This window comes from Oryctolagus cuniculus, chromosome 2, assembly GCF_964237555.1.
Source record: "Oryctolagus cuniculus chromosome 2, mOryCun1.1, whole genome shotgun sequence".
In the NCBI taxonomy this organism is placed as follows: Eukaryota; Metazoa; Chordata; class Mammalia; order Lagomorpha; family Leporidae; genus Oryctolagus; species Oryctolagus cuniculus.
The window spans coordinates 118,155,167-118,176,362 of NC_091433.1; the positions used below are offsets into that span (position 1 = coordinate 118,155,167).

Below are 21,196 nucleotides of genomic sequence, written 5' to 3' on the forward strand. Positions count from 1 at the left end.
GCAGGTCACCGAAGACAGGCACGCATCAGCGCCTAAAAACCTCCTCACAACATGGCGAAGAGAGGACCCGGATTCGGTTTGCCTGATTGATAGGACTTGTAAGAACCTGTGGCAACTCTAGCAAGCAGAGCAGAGTGTGTGCCACGGGACACTGAAGACAGGCGCGTATCAATGCCAAAAAATAAAAAGAAAGGGGGATCTGTGGGGAGCAACTCGGACTATACTGTTACTGGAATTAAGACTTATTCTATGCATCTGCTCTCCCACAATATGGCGCTGAGAGAGAAGAAAACAGCTTCTACACAGCTGCCTCCAGTTCAGCCAATAAACTGTAGGACTTGCTCCTGATTGGAGGAGAGCAGCGTGCTCGGCATGTGGGCAGCCGAGTTGGGATTGGTGGAAGAGGACTATATAGGAGGAGAGAGACGGCATGCACCAGGAACATCTAAGGGGAACATCTAAGGGGAACACCTGTGCAACCCCCGAGAGAGCCGGCCGGCGGTGTGCCGCTCCCCTGTGGAAGTGGGGAATGTGGCAGGGGGAACCGCCCTTCCACGGAGGTGGAAGGGACAGTAGCCAACCTGGGAAGAACCAGCAGCAAACGTGGGGAGGGCCGAGCAGACGAAAGAACAGCGCAGGGTCCTGTGTCGTTCCTCCACGAAGAGGGGGAGCGACATAATGGTGCCGTGACTCGGATAGGAAGCCTAGGCAGGGTTTAGTGTCGCTCCTCCACGAAGAGGGGGAGCGACACTTAATGTGTTGTCCAATGTGAAGTAATGCTATAACTAGTACTGAAACAGTATTTTACACTTTGTGTTTCTGTGTGGGTGCAAACTGATGAAATCTTTACTTAATATATACTGAATCGATCTTCTGTATATAAAGATAATTGAAAATGAATCTTGATGTGAATGGAATGGGAGAGGGAGTGGGAGATGGGAGGGGTGCAACTGGGAGGGAAGTTATGGGGGAGGAGGAAGCTATTATAATCCATAAACTGTACTTTGGAAATTTATATTTACTAAATAAAAGTTAAAAAAAAAAAAGAATTGTGCTATGTGGTTTTGTCTGTCTTTGAGGCTGTACCTCAGATGAAAATAATCCCCAGGTTTTCTGACTCATCCCTCCTCCTAGTATTCCAAAAGCTGAAGCTTTGTCTGGGGTTATTTCTGACTTGTGTTTCTCCATCTTCCTTAAGAAAGACAAAGTATAGAAGCTCCCCAGTCTATCCATTTGCTTTATGAAGGGGTTAGGCTAACTCAGCTAAGCTGTAAACACATTTCTCTTCAGGTGTGCTTGTATCTCTGGGGATGAAGCAGCTGACCTTCCTGTGGAAGACAGATTTTTCTTTTTTTTAAACTTTTATTTAATGAATATAAATTTCCAAAGTACAGCTTATGGATTACAATGGCTTCCCCCCCATAACGTCCCTCCCACCAGCAACCCTCCCCTTTCCCACTCCCTCTCCCCTCCCATTCACATCAAGATTCATTTTTGATTCTCTTTATATACAGAAGATCAGTTTAGCATACATTAAGTAAAGATTTCAACAGTTTGCTCCCACACAGAAACATAAAGTGAAAAATACTGTTTGAGTTCTAGTTATAGCATTAAATCTCAATGTACAGCACACTAAGGACAAAAATCCTACATGAGGAGTAAGTGCACAGTGACTCCTGTTGTTGACTTAACAAATTGACACTCTTGTTTATGGCATCAGTAATCACCCTAGGCTCTTGTCATGAGCTGCCAAGGCTATGGAAGCCCCCTGAGTTCACCAACTCTGATCATATTTAGACAAGGCCATGGTCAAAGTGGAAGTTCTTTCCTCCCTTCAGAGAAAGGTACCTCCTTCTTTGATGACCCATTCTTTCCACTGGGATCTCACTCGCGGAGATCTTTCATTTAGGGTTTTTTTTTTTTTCCAGAGTGTCTTGGCTTTCCATGCCTGAAATAGTCTCATGGGCTTTTCAGCCGGATCTGCATGCCTTAAGGGCTGATTCTGAGGCCAGAGTGCTGTTTAGGACATCTGCCATTCTATGGGTCTGCTGTGTATCTCACTTCCCATTTTGGATCGTTCTCTCCCTTTTTGATTCTATCAGCTAGTATTTGCAGACACTATTCTTGTTTATGTGATCCCTTTGGCTCTTAGTCCTATCATTATGATCAATTGTGAACAGAAATTGATCACTGGGACTAGTGAGATGGCATTGGTACATGCCACCTTGATGGGACTGAATTGGAATTCCCTGGTATGTTTCTAACTCTACCGTTTGAGGTAAGTCAGCTTGAGCATGTCCCGAATTGCACATCTCTTCCCTCTCTTATTCCCACTCTTATATTTAACAGCGATCACTTTTCAGTTAAGTTTCAGCACTTAAGAAGGATTGTGTATTGATTACAGTATTCAACCAAAAGTATTAAGTAGAACAAACAAAAAAAAATACTAAGAGGGATAACATATTAAGTTGTTCATCAACAGTCAGGGTGACGGCTGATCAAGTCACCGTTTCTCATAGTGTTCATTTCACTTTAACAGGTTTCCTTTTTGGTGCTGAGTTAGGTGTCACTTATCAGGGAGAACATGTGGTATTTGTCCCTTTGGGATTGTCTTATTTCACTCAGCATAATGTTTTCCAAATTCCTAACAGGGATCACTTTTCAGTTAAATTTAAACACCTAAGAATAATTGTGTGTTAATTCAGAGTTCAACCAATAGTACTAGAACAAAAAAAAAATACTAAAATGGATAAAGTATTACACTGTACATCAACCGTCAGGACAAGAGCAGAACAAGTCACTGTTTCTCATAGTGTCCATTTCATTTCAACAAGTTTCCCCCTTGGTGCTCCCTGATCAGGGAGAACATATGATATTTGTCCCTTTGGGAATGGCTTAATTCACTCAGCATGATGTTTTCCAGATTCCTCCATCTTGTTGCAAATGACCAGGTTTTGTTTTTTTGACTGCTGTATAGTATTCTATAGAGTACATGTCCCATAATTTCTTTATCCAGTCTACTGTTGATGGGCATTTGGGTTGGTTCCAGATCTTAGCTATTGTGAATTGAGCTGCAATAAACATTAAGGTGCAGACAGCTTTTTTGTTTGCCAATTTAATTTCCTTTGGGTAAATTCCAAGGAGTGGGATGGCTGGGTTGAACGGTAGGGTTATCTTCAGGTTTCTGAGGAATCTCCAGACTGACTTCCAAAGTGGCTTAACCAATTTGCATTCCCACCAACAGTGGGTTAGTGTCCCTTTTTCCCCCGCATCCTCTCCAGCATCTGTTGTTGGTAGATTTCTGTATGTGAGCCATTCTAACCGGGGTGAGGTGAAACCTCATTGTGGTTTTGATTTGCGTTTCCCTGATTGCTAGTCATCTTGAACACTTTTCATGTGTCTGTAGGCCATTTGGATTTCCTCTTTTGAAAAATGTCTATTGAGGTCCTTGACCAATCTCTTAAGTGGGTTGTTTGTTTTGATCTGCACCGGCCCTGAGCCTAGCAGAAAAACCTGACTCTGGGGGGCGGGGGCGTGAATTAGCAGGAGATTAGGACCTAGTGAATTTGTGGTGCTACTGAACTGAGACTGTGAAAAAAAGAGACGGTGGGGTGAAAACTCACGGAATTCATGTGAGTACTCTCCAGAGACGCGACAATTCCATAACTTTGGCAACCCAGTGGGAGACTGAAGGAGAATTTGAGCCCACTCTGAGGGCCGAACAGATTCCCTGTGTGGTCCTTGGGAAAGAGCTTCCGATCTCTGGCTCCTGTGGGTAATCATTTGCCTGCTAACTACCTCCAACTTCGTTCAGCTGTGCGGAATTACTTCCCTTTTGAATCAAAAAAAGAAAGAAAGAAAGAGATCTACCATGCCTAACCTGGGAGTGTCACCTTTGGTACACCAAACAGAGCTCTCAGGCCACACCCATCTCAAGCCTCTAAGGCTCCATCAAAAACAGACAGTCTACTTCATCTAGAGTCATAGTATAACAAGAAAAAATCACCACAGTGAAGAAACCAAATATCTCCAATATGCCAAATAACAAACGCAAAAACCGAGGTAATAAGAACAAGGAAGTCACTATGACGCCCCCAAATGAAAAAGACACCCCAATTCAAGATTATGAAGATGATGAGATAGAAGAAATGCAAGAAGCAGATCTCAAAAAATTGATAAGAACATTAAGAAGTTCTCAAAAACAAATTCTTGAACTACAGAAATCCTTAATGGACAAGATAGAAAATCTCTCTTGTGAAAATGAAATATTAAGGAGGAATCAAAATGAAACGAAACAACTAGTAGAACAGGAAACTGTGATAGTGACGAGAAATCATAATGAAGTGAAGAATTCAATAGATCAAATGACAAACACATTAGAGAGCCTTACAAACAGAATGGGTGAAGCAAAAGAGAGAATATCGGACTTAGAAGACAGAGAACAGGAAAGGATACAGTCAGACCAAAGAAAAGAAGAGGAAATTAGAAATCTAAAACATATTGTTGGGAATCTTCAGGATACTATTAAAAAACCCAACATTCGGGTTCTAGGAGTTCCTGAAGGCATGGAGAGGGAGAAAGGATTAGAATGCCTTTTTAGTGAGATATTAGCAAAAATTTCCCAGGTTTGGAGGACAGAGAAATCCTAGTACAGGAAGCTCATAGAACCCCTAATAAACACAACCAAAAGAGATCCTCACCACGACACGTTGTAATTAAACTCTCCACAGTGAAACAGAAAGAAAAGATCCTAAAATGTGCAAGAGAGAAACGTCAGATTACTCTCAGAGGATCTCCAATCAGACTCACAGCTGACTTCTCATCAGAAACCCTACAAGCTAGGAGGGAATGGCGAGATATAGCCCAGGTACTAAGAGAGAAAAACTGCCAGCCCAGAATATTATATCCTGCAAAGCTATCATTTGTGAATGAAGGTGAAATAAAGACTTTTCATAACAAACAGAAATTGAAAGAATTTGTTGCCACTCGTCCAGCCCTGCAAAAGATGCTTAAAGATGTGTTACACACAGAAACACAGAAACACGGTCATCAATATGAAAGAAGGTAAAGGAAGGAAACCTCACAGCAAAAGATCACAGGGAATTCAAAGCATATATTAGAACTTATCTTTGGCAAATGGCAGGGCAAAGTTACCACTTATCATTAGTCACATTGAACATTAATGGCCTGAACTGTCCAGTTAAAAGACACAGATTGGCTGATTGGCTTAAGGAACAAAACCCATCTATTTGCTGCTTACAAGAAACACATCTTTCCAACAAAGATGCATACAGACTGAAAGTGAAAGGCTGGAAAAAGATATACCATGCCAACAGAAATGAAAAAAGAGCGAGCGTAGCCATCTTAATATCGGACAACATAAACTTTACCACAAAAACTGTTAGGAGAGACAAAGAGGGACACTATATAATGATTAAGGGATCAATTCTACAGGAAGATATAACAATTATCAATGTGTATGCACCTAATTACAGGGCACCGGTCTATTTAAAAGATATGTTAAGGGACTTAAAGGGAGACTTAGATTCCAATACAATAGTACTGGGGGACTTCAATACTCCACTCTCAGAAATAGACAGATCAACAGGACAGAAGATCAACAAGGATACAGTAGATTTAAACGACACTATAGCCCAAATGGATCTAACAGATATCTACAGAACTTTCAATCCTACAGCTAAAGATTTTACATTCTTCTCAGCAGTACATGGAACCTTCTCTAGGATTGACCACATACTAGGCCGTAAAGCAAGTCTCAGCAAATTCAAAAGAATTAGAATCATACCATGCAGCTTCTAAGACCATAAAGGAATGAAGTTGGAAATTAGCAACTCAGGAATCCCTAGAGCATACGCAAACACATGGAGATTGAACAACATGCTCCTGAATGAACAATGGGTCATACAAGAAATTAAAAGAGAAATCAAAAACTTTCTGGAAGTAAATGAGGATAACAGCACAACATACCAAAACTTATGGGACGCAGCAAAAGCAGTGTTAAGAGGAAAGTTTATATCAATAGGTGCCTACATCAAGAAATTGGAAAGGCACCAAATAGATGAGCTTTCAATTCACCTCAAGGATCTAGAAAATCTACAGCGAACCAGACACAAATCTAGTAGGAGAAGAGAAATAATTAAAATCAGAGAAGAAATCAACAGGATTGAATCCAAAAAAAATTACAAAAAATCAGCCAAACGAGTAGCTGGTTTTTTGAAAAAATAAACAAAATCGACACCCCATTGGCCCAACTAACTAAAAAAAGAAAAGACCCAAATCAATAAAATCAGAGATGAAAAAGGAAACGTAGCAACTGACACCACAGAAATAAAAAGAATCATCAGAAATTACTACAAAGGATTTGTATGCCAGCAAACAGGGAAACCTATCAGAAATGGATAGATTCTTGGACACATGAAACCTACCTAAACTGAACCAGGAAGACATCGAAAATCTAAACAGACCCATAACTGAGACAGAAATTGAAACAGTAATAAAGGCCCTCCCAACAAAGAAAAGCCCAGGACCAGATGGATTCACTGCTGAATTCTACCAGACATTTAAAGAAAAACTGACTCCAATTCTTCTCAAACTATTCAGAACAATCGAAAAAGAGGGAGTCCTCCCAAATTCTTTCTATGAAGCCAGCATCACCTTAATTCCTAAGCCGGAAAAAGATGCAGCATTGAAAGAGAATTATAGACCAATATCCCTGATGAACATAGATGCAAAAATCCTCAATAAAATTTTGGCCAATAGAATGCAACAACACATCAGAAAGATCATCCACCCAGACCAAGTGGGATTTATCCCTGGTATGCAGGGATGGTTCAATGTGCGCATAACTATCAATGTGATACATCACATTCACAGACTGCAGAAGAAAAACCATATGATTATCTCAATAGATGCAGAGAAAGCATTTGATAAAATACAACTCCCTTTCATGTTGAAAACTCTAAGCAAACTGGGTATGGAAGGAACATTCCTCAATACAATCAAAGCAATCTATGAAAAACCCACAGCCAACATCCTATTGAATGGGGAAAAGTTGGAAGCATTTCCACTGAGATCTGGTACCAGACAGGGATGCCCACTCTCACCACTGCTATTCAACATAGTTCTGGAAGTTCTAGCCAGAGCTATTAGGCAAGAAAAAGAAATTAAAGGGATACAAATTGGGAAGGAAGAACTCAAACTATCCCTCTTTGCAGATGATATGATTCTTTATTTAGGGGATCCAAAGAACTCTACTAAGAGACTATTGGAACTCATAGAAGAGTTTGGCAAAGTGGCAGGATATAAAATCAATGCACAAAAATCAACAGCTTTTGTATACACAGGCAATGCCACGGCTGAGGAAGAACTTCTAAGATCAATCCCATTCACAATAGCTAAAAAACAATCAAATACCTTGGAATAAACTTAATGAAGGACGTTAAAGATCTCTACGATGAAAATTACAAAACCTTAAAGAAAGAAATAGAAGAGGACACCAAGAAATGGAAAAACCTTCCATGCTCATGGATTGGAAGAATCAATATCATCAAAATGTCCATTCTCCCAAAAGCAATTTATACATTCAATGCAATACCAATGAAGATACCAAAGACCTTCTTCTCAGATCTGGAAAAAATGATGCTGAAATTCATATGGAGACACAGGAGACCTCAAATAGCTAAGGCAATCTTGTTCAACAAAAACAAAGCTGGAGGCATTACAATACCAGATTTCAGGACATACTAGAGGGCAGTTTTAATCAAAACAGCATGGTACTGGTACAGAAACAGATGGATAGACCAATGGAACAGAATTGAAACACCAGAAATCAATCCAAACATCTACAGCCAACTCATATTTGATCAAGGATCCAAAACCAGTCCCTGGAGTAAGGACAGTCTATTCAATAAATGGTGCTGGGAAAATTGGATTTCCATGTGCAGAATCATGAAGCAAGACCCCTACCTTTCACCTTACACAAAAATTCACTCAACATGGATTAAAGACTTAAATCTACAACCTGACACCATCAAATTATTAGAGAGCATTGGAAAAACCCTGCAAGATACAGGTACCATCAATGACTTCCTGGAAAACACCCCAGAAGTACAGGCAGTCAAAGCCAAAATTAACATTTGGGATTGCATCAAATTGAGAAGTTTCTGTACTGCAAAAGAAACAGTCAGGAAAGTGAAGAGGCAACCAACAGGATGGGAAAATATATTTGCAAACTATGCAGCTGATAAAGGGTTGATAACCAGAATCTACAAAGAAATCAAGAAACTCCACAACATCAGACTTTTTCTTTAGAAGGAAGCTGGCAGAACTGGACCCAGAAAAAGATTCTTTGTATTCCTTATCCATATGGCAGAATCAGACTGTGAATACCCACAGAACTTTAGCACATCCAGGTTACAGTAGGAAGAGGCTTTGTAATATTAATGAATCCTGGGGCCAGTGTTGTGGCGTAGTGGGTAAAGCCTCTGTTTGTAGTGCCAGCATCCCTTATGGGCACTGTTGCGAGACCTGGCTGCTCCACTTCTGATCCAGCTCTCTGCTATGGCCTGGGAAAGCAGTGGAAGACGGCCCAAGTCTTTGGGTCCCTGCATGTGCATGGAAGACCTGGAAGAAGCTCCTGCTGGCTTTGGATTGGCACAGCTCCAGCCATTGCAGCCATTTGGGGAGTGAACTGGAAAATGAAAGATCTCTCTCTGCCTCTGTAACTCTGCCTTTCAAATAAATAAATAAATATTAAAAAATACTAATGGATGCTTTTCCTTCCCATATTGCCTTCTGTTCACCCTCTGCTCACCAATATTTATATCTCCTTTCCCTACCAATTTCTGTTCGGCATTATCTGTCCATTGCTCTAGGAAAGGAAATGTGTACCACTAAGATCCAAGGACAGAAATAACTTAGAACAAAAATTTGAGCTAGTATCTCTAAGATCAGAAAAGGTCCCAGAGTAGCGAAGAAGAAAGAAAACCAGGAAGGCTTAAGTGTTGGTCCCCTGGCCTCCACTTTCCAAGCTTGGAGGTGGAAGGAGGTGGGTAGCCAGAGGAATCACCAGAAAAGTTTGAGGGGTTCATGAAGTAGGGACTTGTGGAAGGGAGAGGGAGATAGAAAGGTTGAGGTTGAGGGAGAGGGAGTGAGCAAGTGTGCATGCCAGCCAGTGTAGACCAGTGGCAAGATGCAGTTAAATGGTAAGCGAGCAGGGATATTTCTTTGGCCCAGAGAGGCTGGAAGTTTCTTATGTGCCTATAACCAGACCAAAAGGAGTTTTGCAAGTAGGAATAATGGATGATACAGCAGGAGCATAGGCCAACAGATGAGGGCCAGATGGGAAGAGGTTTGTGTCAGGAGATGCTAGCATGGGCAGAAGACCAAATGCCCCCTTCACCACAACTGCCTTACCTTTGAATTATTCTAGGGATTAAGACAAATCTCTGGGGTAGGGAAAACAATTTGAAATCCTGGCAGAATGGGGGCTCATACTAAACTCAATTGCTTTTAAATTGAATATAATTGTTCTTATGTATAAAGTGCCAAAATTTCTTGATCAGGCCAAAAATGCATTAGACTATTGGTCAGATTCTTCTCCTTTCTGGTCTGATTGGACTACATATGGTAGTGACTATAACCAATTTATTCCTTAAATACAATGCAAATGAGAGTCTTTGCTTCCACTGAATCAGCACATTTCTTAGCTCAGACCTGTCAGGATTCTTGGTTGCAAACAGTAGAGACTATATCTGGTTTAAAAAAAAAAAAAAACTCAAAAAATAGAGGTCCTGAGGCTGCTACCGTGGGAACCAGCCATCCCAGCTCTCAGTCTCTAGACTCCACCATCAGCCTTGTGTATAATCCTAACAGCTCTCAGTCTCTAGACTCCACCATCAGCCTTGTGTATAATCCTAACTTTCTCTGCTTATTCCTACAATAGTGATGACACAGAAGGGCAGGAGAGGGGGAACAGGTATATACTCATTTTACATACACAAGATACAAAATAGCTCAACATATGCAAAATAGCTCTGGAAGGATATTCAAGAAATTTGATAGGTTTCGCCTGGGGGAAACTGGGTGGTGGAGAGATAGGTGGAAGGAAGATTTCTCACAATATACAATTATTATGCCTTTTGAATTTTGATCTATGGGAATATATTACTTATTTAAAAATCAATCATTAAAATTCTATCCAAATAAGAACTTCAAATTCATACCTAAATTAGAATGCACCCTCCCGGCCGGCGCCGCGGCTCACTAGGCTAATCCTCCGCCTAGCGGCGCCGGCACACCGGGTTCTAGTCCCGGTTGGGGCACCGGATTCTGTCCCGGTTGCCCCTCTTCCAGGCCAGCCCTCTGCTGTGGCCCGGGAGTGCAGTGGAGGATGGCCCAGGTGCTTGGGCCCTGCACCCCATGGGAGACCAGGAAAAGCACCTGGCTCCTGGCTCCTGCCATCGGATCAGCGCGGTGCGCCGGCCGCAGCGCGCCGGCCGCGGCGGCCATTGGAGGGTGAACCAACGGCAAAGGAAGACCTTTCTCTCTGTCTCTCTCTCTCACTGTCCACTCTGCCTGTCAAAAAAAAAAAAAAAAAAAAAATAGAATGCACCCTCCCCCTACAGGTCTGGTAAGAGTTTGGCTCCACAATCCAAAGCTGAGAAGGAATCAAACTTTGTTTTCTTTCCTTTCCCCTTCGGCTCATCTTCTGCTCACCCTCTTGCTCTTGGTTTCTGCAGGGAAAGAATGAGATTAGGATAAAATCTCTTAGATGGTGCTATTTGTGGTTCTCTCCCAATGTTCCAGACACTCTGATCTGCTGGCTCTCTGAGGGCACTTCATGGATTTTTCAGAAGCTCCTCTCCCCCTCCATTGCCTAGGGAACTCCATCCACAGAGTCTTCTGGTAATGGTGAGCCAGGTGCTCTTGGGCTCATCTCTAGTAAACTTCCCTGCCTACTGCCACCCCCTCCCCACCCCACCCCTACCCTGGGGTCTTCTCTGGTCTTTTAATATAGAGTTCTCTGCCCCAGAAGATGGTATTCTTGGGATTAAAGCCTCAGCTTTCCTTCCTGGCACACACTTCACTCATGGCAACAATATTCATCTTGCTACACCAAATACTGCCCTACTTGCCAATAAGGGCTGCACCAGCCAGCCTCCTGCCTTTAGAATTCTCTGGGCAGGAGGCAGACATAAGTCTTCACATTTAGGCCTGCCTTCCAAACCAAAGATTTCCCAAGCACTCTACCCTCTAGGGCACTGAGGCGGGTTCATGAATGTCTGTAGTTTTGCAGGGATTAAGCACCAGCCTTCTTTGGGCCAACAATTTATGGGGATGGGGGTGGGAGGAAATAACCCCATTAAGCTGATAACTTGTAACTCAGAAGAATCAACCCCCTTATTAAGTAAATTCCAGTCTCATGCTTATTTGAGTGAGCCTGGATTGTCAGAGTAAGAATCCAAAGACAACTCTGGCCACTTCTTGTCAAACTCTATAGAATGGCAACTCTTGGTGTGCTCTACTTAGGATGCAGTGAAATTTATGGCCTGCTGCCCTCAGCTTTAGGGTTTTAGTCAAAATTGTGACAAATAGAAATTTTCCATTCCACATTTTTTACACACATTAGTTAAAACCCTTAAAACATCATCCTGACATGTGAAGAAAGCTCTTAGCTATAATAATAATAACTATCATATAATGACAGTTTATGATGTACTAAGAATTTGACATAGTAAATGTAAACTGCTTACAACACTTTTTTTTTTAAAGATTTATTTATTTATTTGAAAATCAGAGTTATACAGAGAGAGGAGAGGCAGAGAGAACCATCTGATGGTTTACTCCCCAGATGGCCGTAATGGCTGGAGATGTGCCGATCTGAAGCCAGCAGCCAGGAGCTTCTTCCGGGTCTCCCACATGGGCGCAGGGGCCCAAGGACTTGGGCCATAGCAGAGAGCTGGACAGGAAGTGGAGCAGCTGGGTCTCAGACCGGCGTCCATATAGGATGCTGGCGCTTCAGGCCAGGGCGTTAACCCACTGCGCCACAGCGCTGGCCCCTGCTCACAACACTCTTATGGGATAGGGAGTTTCAACCTCTCAGTGAGAAAATCTGAAACTGAGGCCATACAGCCAGTGGCAGAGCTGGAATTTAAATCCAGAAGTGTCTGATTTTCAACTTCAATCTGCATATAAAGCTGAGAGGTATATTTATTGTCTAGTGTAACTGTTCCCCATCTCTGAGCTTCTGAAGTGGGGTGACAGTGTAGTTATTCAAGGGATTAACAAATCCTTAAGTTCATCAAACATTATCTGTGGTTTCCATAAGTAACGTATATACTAATATTTCTTCTACATATAAATTCAGTTGAACAAATAATGAGTTTTCTCTTTGTCCGGCACTGTTCTAGGTGCTGGAGATACATCAGTGTGTAAAACAAGCTAAAATGTCTATATTTATAGAATTATAAATTCTTAAAATCATACTGAAATTAATTTTTGTCACCATAGATTTTATCAAGTAAATGGAAGTAAATGCATAAATAATATCAAATGGAGGCTCAGGAACAATGTTGCTATTTAAAATGGATCTTCACATCAGATGTAGTTGGAAAGCACTGATCATATTGAACTTTGAGGGATTCAATTATCACAGGGGAATGACCCCCTAGGTGAGGAAGTTTGCTTGCAGCTAAGTTCAACTTCAGACTGAAAATATTTGGGACATAGAGGAAATATTGGGCGATCTCCTTGGGTAGTGCCACTCACCCATCACACAGCTCAGTGCAAATTATGATTACCTAAATAAACCAGGTCGACAGTGTTACTGATGATAGTGACGAGGAACCTCAGGAGCACAGTTTTAGGCAAGGAAGCAGATGACTTTATCTCTTGTTTACCTTTTGACCTTAGGACTGAGGTTCCTTCTAGAGCTCCTACAGGAATGAAGGGTTTGTGCACGCAAGGAACAAAGTCACGTGACCTCGGGCTTCTTAGGCTCCTCAGAGCAAAAGCAGTTTACACACTTCGTGCTAGCCAAGAGGTGTGCGACAGTTTGCTAAACCATAAGATTCCTAAGTTCAGGGAAGGTGTCAGTAAGAGTTTGGTCTTTCTGGCCCGGACCTTCCCTCCACCGGCCACCGGCGGGAGTAGACTGGCTACACCATCCGCAGTCCTTCCGGGTTTCCAGCAAGGGCAGGCGATAAACGAGGGGCATGGAGACTGGCCTACACATGGAAAGTTCTGCACGGCTCCTCATACCTCACCTCGCAGTTTCTCCACTCCCTTTGTCCCTTCGCCCCTCACCTCCTGGCGTGGACCGCCCACTGGCCCTCTCGCGGCTCTTGACCCAAGCGCCCGCTTAAAAACTACACTTCCCACAATGCCACGCGCCGAGCAGTCTTCATGGGGTTCCCCTAATGCCGTTATAATTAAGGTAATTCAAATTCGCATTTCCGAGGACGAAGTTATTTATTATATGCTCTCTGAGAATCTGTCGCTACTCTTTGTCCACACAGCATGTCCACTTTCAGTAAAGAGTCCCCCATTTCAGGAAATTCTGTCAGGCTATTGCTTTGGCCACCCTGTCCCACAGGCTTCGGGCCCTGCAAGGTCCCCGGGGGCCTAGCAGTGTCATTGGTGGATGACCGCAGCCCTAGCCGCTGCCGCTGCTATCGCGACCATGGTCTCTGGCAGCAGCGGCCTCGTCGCCGCGCGCCTGCTGTCGCGCACCTTCCTCCGTGAGTGGGGCCGGGACTCCATTTTCCTGTCCCCTTCGGGCTCCGGGGTCCGCAGGGCCCAACGACCTGACCCTGGCCGCAGCTGGCTCCTCAGGGCTGCACCGCGACGCGGGCTGGGAGGCCCAGGCCCGAAGTGGGAACCTTCTTGGGTGAAAGGCTCCTCGGGGCGGGGCTCTGGCTTAGGCTGCTGGAGGATGGTGACGAGGGTGGTGGAGTTAATTCGAGTCTGGGAGCCCCGTAGAGCTGGGAGCGTGCTCTTCTCCCGCGCTGCCGAGTGGAGCAGTGGGGGGTGGCGCCCAGACGGGCCCTATTTGGTGCGGGGAGTGAAGAGGACTAGGATGGACTCAGCTGGGAGGGTGAGTGTCTGGATTGAGAGATGGGGCAAGGAATTTCCTAGCAGGATACTGGGAGATGGAGCCGTCTCTTGTACAGGAGAGTCCGCAGTCCGAATTAGGGTCAGGGGAAAGGCGGTTTCCTTATTCAGAGTCAACAGAGTCCTTTAGACTCCGGGAAGTTTAGAGTTGACCAGGACCTTCGCCAGGTTATTTGCAGTGTCTCCACCAGGCAGAATGAACACCTCACTTCTCGAAAACTTCTCACTCGGAGTTCTAGTCTTTGAGTAACGCTGACTGTTGAAAATCTTTGCTGTGTTCCAAGTCTGTGTGTTTGTCAGATAGGTTACAGTAGGAAGAAACTTAGGAATTCGCCACATCAGAGTTTGAAGTCTGGTTAGACTCTTTACTATCTGTGTGATAACCTTGTCTGCTTTTCTGAATCTTTGTCTCAGCGAATGGTTCAAACCACACAAAAGTAGTTCCCTATGTTAATGAAAGCGAGGCACCATCGCTTGTAAAGAACGCTATTATTTTGTCTACTGCTAGCAAGGGAAAGGGATTACAAATTAAAATAGTGACCCTGTTGCTTGGCTGATGCATCCTTATTTAAATCATGTTGCAAGGTAAAAAAAAAAAAATGTGCATCACAGAAATGATGAAGTACGGAAGGATCTGGGTCCTTGTGCAGCAAAGTGAAGTGATTTTTATAAAACATCTAGTGTGAAATAGACACTCAGCTACAGTGACTTTTCCTATCTCTTCCTTTCTTCCACCTTGCTTCTAACTCCACTGCTTATACTAAGTATTGGATGAGACTTAATTCCTTTCTTGAGAAGATTACATTCCCACAGTGTACAGCGGGGAACGTGCCCTGATCGCTTTGCTTAGTTACCAGATCACTTCAGGACAGAGGTTGGCTGGAGAGCTTTGGTCAAAGAGGAAAGAGTTGGGTTTATTTGGGAGTCTTCTGGAGATTTTGGTTGTGTAACACTTGAGGGTGGTGTTGGCAGAAGGAAAAGAAGGGTTAAGGAGTGAGTAGTTAGGTATGGACCTGTGCTATCTCCTTTTGAATAGGGTGTGGTTTAAAGTGTAGAAGGTAAGATGTGTAGCATAGCCATGAGGTGGGAAACCCCTGGAAAGAGTTGCTCACCTGTTCTTTTCTGTCCTGGGCGCTTGCTGGTCTGGGGTTCTGGAGAGCCTAACCTTGGGTAAGTCTGGTGTCTGAATAGGAGAGGAATCGAGAGCAGACAGGAAGCGTCTAAAGGAGCTGATTCCTTATCTACTTTCAGCAGTCCTTAACTGTCCTCATCTCGTAGAACTGGAAGTTTTTTCTCCCTAGATCCGCAGAGATCCTCTGGTTTTGTTTTCTGTTGCTGGAGTGGTCTTGAATGATCCAAGTCCTGTCTTAAATTATCTGAGAAGGTTGAGATCTGAGCCGCAATATTTGCTCTACTAGAACTGGGGTTACAGACAACAGTGGTTAATGTGTAAAACCCTCTAGATCCTCTCTCCCGTACCACAATTTAAAGCTTATTTTTACTTCCACTAGAAAAATAGCAGCCACAACTACCTTGCAAACTCCTTTTTTAAAAAAAAAAAATAAAATCACAAATTATGATCTGAAGGTTAATAGAAACTAGAGGGGTAAGTGCGGCCGGCGCCACGGCTCAATAGGCTAATCTTCCACCGTGCGGTGCCAGCACACTGGGTTCTAGTCCCGGTCGGGGTGCTGGTTTCTGTCTCTGTTGCCCCTCTTCCAGGCCAGCTCTCTGCTGTGGCCAGGGAGTGCAGTGGAGGATGGCCCAAGTACTTGGGCCCTGCACCCCATGGGAGACCAGGATAAGTACCTGGTTCCTGCCTTTGGACCAGCCGCGGCGGCCATTGGAGGGTGAACCAACGGCAAAGGAAGACCTTTCTCTCTGTCTCTCTCTCTCACTGTTCACTCTGTCAAAAAAAAAAAAAAAAAAAAAGGGGTAAGTGTTGTGGCACAGTGGCTTGGGATGCCTGCTCCTCATACCAGGATGCCTGTGTGAGTCCTGGCTACTCTGCTTCTGATTCAGCTTCCTGTTAATGCATCCTGGGAGGCAGCAGTTGATGGCTCAAGTCCTTGGGTCCCTGCCATCCAAGTGGGAGACCAGATGGAGTTCTAGGCTTCTGGTATTTAGAGAGTGAACCAGGGCATGGACAATTCTCTTTCTCGCTCCCTCTCGCTTTTGCTCTTTCCCTCTCTCGCTTGCCCTCTCCCTCTCTCTTGCTGTCACTCTGCCTTTCAAGTAGATGAAAATAAGTAATATTTTTAAAAAACTGGAGAAACTAGGAGATTTTGTTTCCTCTGTTCTCTTAAATTTCAGTTGATGGTACATTATGTGCTGAAGGTTGTAAGTGTTGCAATATTGATTTGAGTTAAAAAGAACAAACCAAGCAGACACTTGTATGTGCTTCCAGAACCCTACTGGAGGGGTAGTTTAGAATGTTAGCAATTCCTGACCCTCTAAGCCCTCCAGTTTTAGAGCTTATGAAAAAATGGAAAGAGTCCAGTTAAAGTGGGGAGGGAAAATAAAGTGAAAAGTGAGAAAGATTTCTATTGTAAGTTTAAGGATTTATAAGTATCTTTGAAATTGAAATATTGAAGTTTAAATAGAATCTTTTAAAATAAATGAAGAATAGAAACCAGTATTTTTGAACTTCAAAATTGTGGCATTTTAATTTTTTTTTTTTGACAGGCAGAGTTAGATAGTGAGAGAGAGAGAGAAAGGTCTTCCTTCTGTTGGTTCACTCCCTAAATGGCTGCTACGGCCGGCGGCCTGTGCCGATCCGAAGCCAGGAGCCAGGTGCTTCCTCCTGGTCTCCCACGCAGGTGCAGGGGTCAAGACTTGGACCATCCTCCTTCCCGGGCCACAGCAGAGAGCTGGACTGGAAGAGGAGCAACTGGGACAGAATCTTGTGCCCCAACCGGGACTAGAACCCAGAGTGCCAGTGCCGCAGGTGGAGGATTAGCCTAGTGAGCCGCCGCACAGACTGTGGCATTTTAATTTTAAAGTGCACAATCTACGTGGTCCAATACCTTTGTCAAGTGAGAAAATAAACACAGACAGTGTCCCAGTCAGTATCACATGGGATACTAGAACCTGGGTCTTTGACTCTATGCAGTATCCTGTCTGCTGATGTGTGCTGTGTGATAATTGGAGCCTTCTTATTTTAAGTGCTGTTTTTTTTTGGGGGGGGGGGCAGCCTCAGGTTTGCTGAGAAGGTGACTACCCTGTTCAGAGCTACCACTTGACTTTTACTATAATACTTGCCACGTTGTGTGGGCCTGTGTTTAGGATCGGGGAAGTATTTAGAAATGCGGTTAGGAAAAGCAGATCCTTAACATTGATGTTCTCATACTAAAGTCTAGTGTCATTGCAGCTAACAACCAAACCTTTGTTTCCAAAATACAAACTGGCCATGATCCAAATGTACAAATACAGCCATGAAAAAATGATTTGATTTTCTATTGTCACTTGTTCTATAGAACAGAGTCTTAGGTTATTGGTTAGAAGCATGTTGTTTGTCATACAAGGCCGTGGTTTGAGTCCCACCTGGGCAGATGTGCTTTGGACATAGATTGCGTCATTAATCCCACCAGACAGTTTATAATGATGCAGTTGTTACTGGGGAAGAAGATTTGGTATGTGGCCAACTCAGTCCCTTTCCTTCATCATTGTTCTTACAGTTTGTACTTTTGTGTTCCTTTGTTTAATGTTCAGGGCAGGAAGTTTGATGTGGGTAGGACCTGAGTCTGCCTTATTCACCTGTTTATGCCTGGTACCTGCTGGATGATAGCCTGCCATAGTGAATACCACAGAGCAGTTTGGTCTGCTCATTCTGTATCAGAAACAGTGATAACAAAGTAGCCATTGGTGATCAGTACTCTCTCTACCTTAGGCTCTGTGTTATCTGCTCTATATATTATTAACTACCACATTAGCCCAGGAGGTAATATTATTATCCTCATTTTCACAGTGAGGCTGCACTTTCACAAATCTTTCATTTGTTAAAAACAGTGTACTTGTGCATGCTACACTTTATGTGTGTGCATGGATGAGTATATTTATAAAGAAGTATATAGAATATCATGAGGCCAGGGCTTTAACCCGCTGGACCACAGCACCGGCCCCAGTAACTTAGTTTTTTTAAAAAATAAATCTTTCTCTTCTCCTTTCCTATTTTATTGCCCCTTTTTCTTTTTTATATGAGTCCTTGAGTCTTTGATCAGAAGAAATTAAATGACTTTTTTTGTGTGTGTGTTTTAGACAAGTTTTATTCTGTAACTTTAACATTTAATGTATTGTTATTCCTGGGCAGTGAGTTGCAGAGTAGTTCTTACTCATGCTCCTGAGAAAGTGTCCTTCTGGGCTCATTCATTGTTTGTATAAGTATTGGGCTTAAAAAACTGAGTCATGGGAAAGCAGGTGGCTGTTTAGTAAACATTATTAGTGGTGCTGATACCTGGTTTCCAGTCCCTGTATTTAATTTGAGCCATTTATTCATCTTTGAGCCTCACTTTTCATCTGAAGATGATAAACCAACTTTTCTATCTCAATTTAGAAAACACTACAAGATTTTTGTTAATGAGGGATCCAGCATAAAGTAGTTTTTTTCCCTTTCCTTAATCCACTACTGTGGTCAGAGTGGCTCATTTAAAAAGTGACATTTAGGAATGGTTAGCTTAGTGGTTGAGATGTCTGTGTCCCACATTAGAGTGCCCAGAAATGATTCCCAGTTCTGGCTTCTGACTAACTTCTTGCTTATAGAAAATGCCCTGGGAGGCAATAGTGAGGGCTCAACTAATTGGGTTGCTGCCACCATTCCCAGATGCCCGGCCCAAACCTGGTTGTGCAGACTTTTGGGGGAATGAAGTGACAGTTGGGAGCCCTCTGTTTTTTGTCCATCTCTCTTTGCCATACTTTAAAAAGTATTATTTAAATTTGCTGTAATCAAAGAATGTGCTTGCATTAGAGATTTTTTTATATTTTTGGGTCATCCAGTTGAATTCATGGTTCCAAAGTTTGGAAAAATTTCCTAACATATTATCTTTGCTTTTCAGTGCAACAAAATGGAATTCGGCATTGTTCCTATACAGCTTCCCGGAAACATCTGTATATTGATAAAAATACGAAGGTTATTTGCCAGGGTTTCACTGGTAAACAGGTATGTATATTCAGATTTTTGTTAAAAAATGAAGCTATTTTCTATTTTTAATATTATAAAAATAATAATATAAAGTATACTATCCAGTGGTAGGGCTATATTTTGGGAATGGGATGGGTACTGTAATCAGCTGTGAGCTGAAAACTGTGTTTAAACTTACCTTGAAAATCCTTAGATATTTGCCATGTTAGAGACCCACATACTGTCTTTTAACAAATACAGCACTGCTGGTTTTATGCCAGTGCTGGAACAGATCATTCTTTTTAGCAACTGGTAAAGTAGATTGCTTCTGTTTCAGATGCATTCAGAAAAGCCACTTTTTGGTACACAGAATCCACATTCAGTGCGGAGAAATGCTCAAACTGATAGTCATGGGAATTGAAGTGGGCAGAGGCATCAGCACATTGATTTTTCCAGTCTTACACTCTGTGAGACGTATGGTCTTTGAAAGGCTTGACAAGCAAAATTGCCTGAAGTATTTTATTTTAATTAGTTCTCATTCACTTATATTCATTCTCTTTCCTTCTCCTCTGCCTACATCATAGAATTTGCATGTTTATCTGTCATGTGATTTATAATAAATCTACAATATAAGGATCTCCTATTCCTCTTTCCTACCATTCTACTCCCTAAGAATTGTTTTTGTTAATAAGTTAGTATGTATTCTCCCAGATATTTTTCCTGTACATACATTCATATAATGTGTGTATATAAAATATATATGAAAGAATTATATAAATTTGTACAGCATTTTATATATGCATATTTTATTATTTATTTAATATATTGTATTTACATATATAGTGTATTTGTCTAGGAAAACAGATTCCTAAATGTAAAATCAGATGTTAAAGCTCTGTGTATGTAAAATTTTGATAGCTACTGCTAAATTGCCCCTTAAAATATTTGAGCATGGCAAGTTTTTGGCCTAATAGGTTAAAACACCTGCATCCCTTATCACAGTACCCTGGTTCCATTCCCACTTCTGATTCTTTTTTTTTTTTTTTTAAAGATTTATTTATTTATTTATTTGAGAGGTAGAGTTACAGTGAGAGAGAGAGAGAGACAGAGAGAAAGGTCTTCCTTCCGTTGGTTCACTTCCCAAACTGCCACAACGGCCAGAGCTGCGCCAATCCGAAGCCAGGCACCTCCTCCTGGTCTCCCATGGGGTGCAGGGGCCCAAACACCTGAGCCATCCTCTACTGCCTTCCTGGGCCACAGCAGAGAGCTGGACTGGAAGAGGAGCAACCGGGACTAGAACCCGGTGCCCATATGGGATGCCGGTGCCGCAGGCGGAGGATTAAGCAAGTGAGCCATGGCGCCAGCCCCCCACTTCTGATTCTTGACTCTACTTCTTGCCAGTACAGATCCTAGGAGGTGTAGGTGATGATCACTCAAATTGAATTCTTGCCACCCATGTGGGAGACCAGGATTGAGTTTCTGGCTCCTGGCTTCTGCCCAGTCTGGCCATTATGGGCATCTGGAGAGTAAACCAGAGGATGGGAGTTTTCTGTCTGTCTCTGAGATAACTAAATAAATGAAACAGTTGAATGAATTTAAACTTCCATTGTAAGATATACACAGGTTTTTTTTTTTTTTTAAATGACAGCAATTAGAAGATAACCATGTCAACCACATGTCGTAACTCAGTGTATTCCTTTATTATTAAGAGATATGACAAGATAAAAGCAGTTAATGATTTTCCTGGTAATTTTGTAAATTTTTTTGTAATTTAAAAGTTAATAATTTTTCTGTAATTGAAAGAATTGCCATGTCAGTTTTTTTAGTAGATTGATAATCTAGAGCTAAAGTCAGCAAGTTTATTCTGTAAAAGGCCAGATAGTAAACATTTTAAGATTAGTGGGTCATACAGTCTCTGTTAAAACTACTTAGCAGCATGCAACAAAG

At 42.5% G+C, this 21,196-nt stretch overlaps 1 protein-coding gene across 1 annotated transcript in view; it reads left to right on the plus strand.

Annotated features, from left to right (window-relative positions):
- The first annotated feature begins 13,609 nt into the window (after positions 1–13,609).
- SUCLG1 (succinate-CoA ligase GDP/ADP-forming subunit alpha) overlaps positions 13,610–21,196 on the plus strand; it is a 31,203-nt gene continuing 23,616 nt past the window's right edge. The window contains exons 1-2 of the mRNA XM_002709684.4: positions 13,610–13,760; positions 19,185–19,288. Of these exons, the coding sequence (XP_002709730.1) occupies positions 13,664–13,760; positions 19,185–19,288 (201 nt within the window). The 5' untranslated portion in view covers positions 13,610–13,663. The remainder of the gene's footprint in view (positions 13,761–19,184; positions 19,289–21,196) is intronic.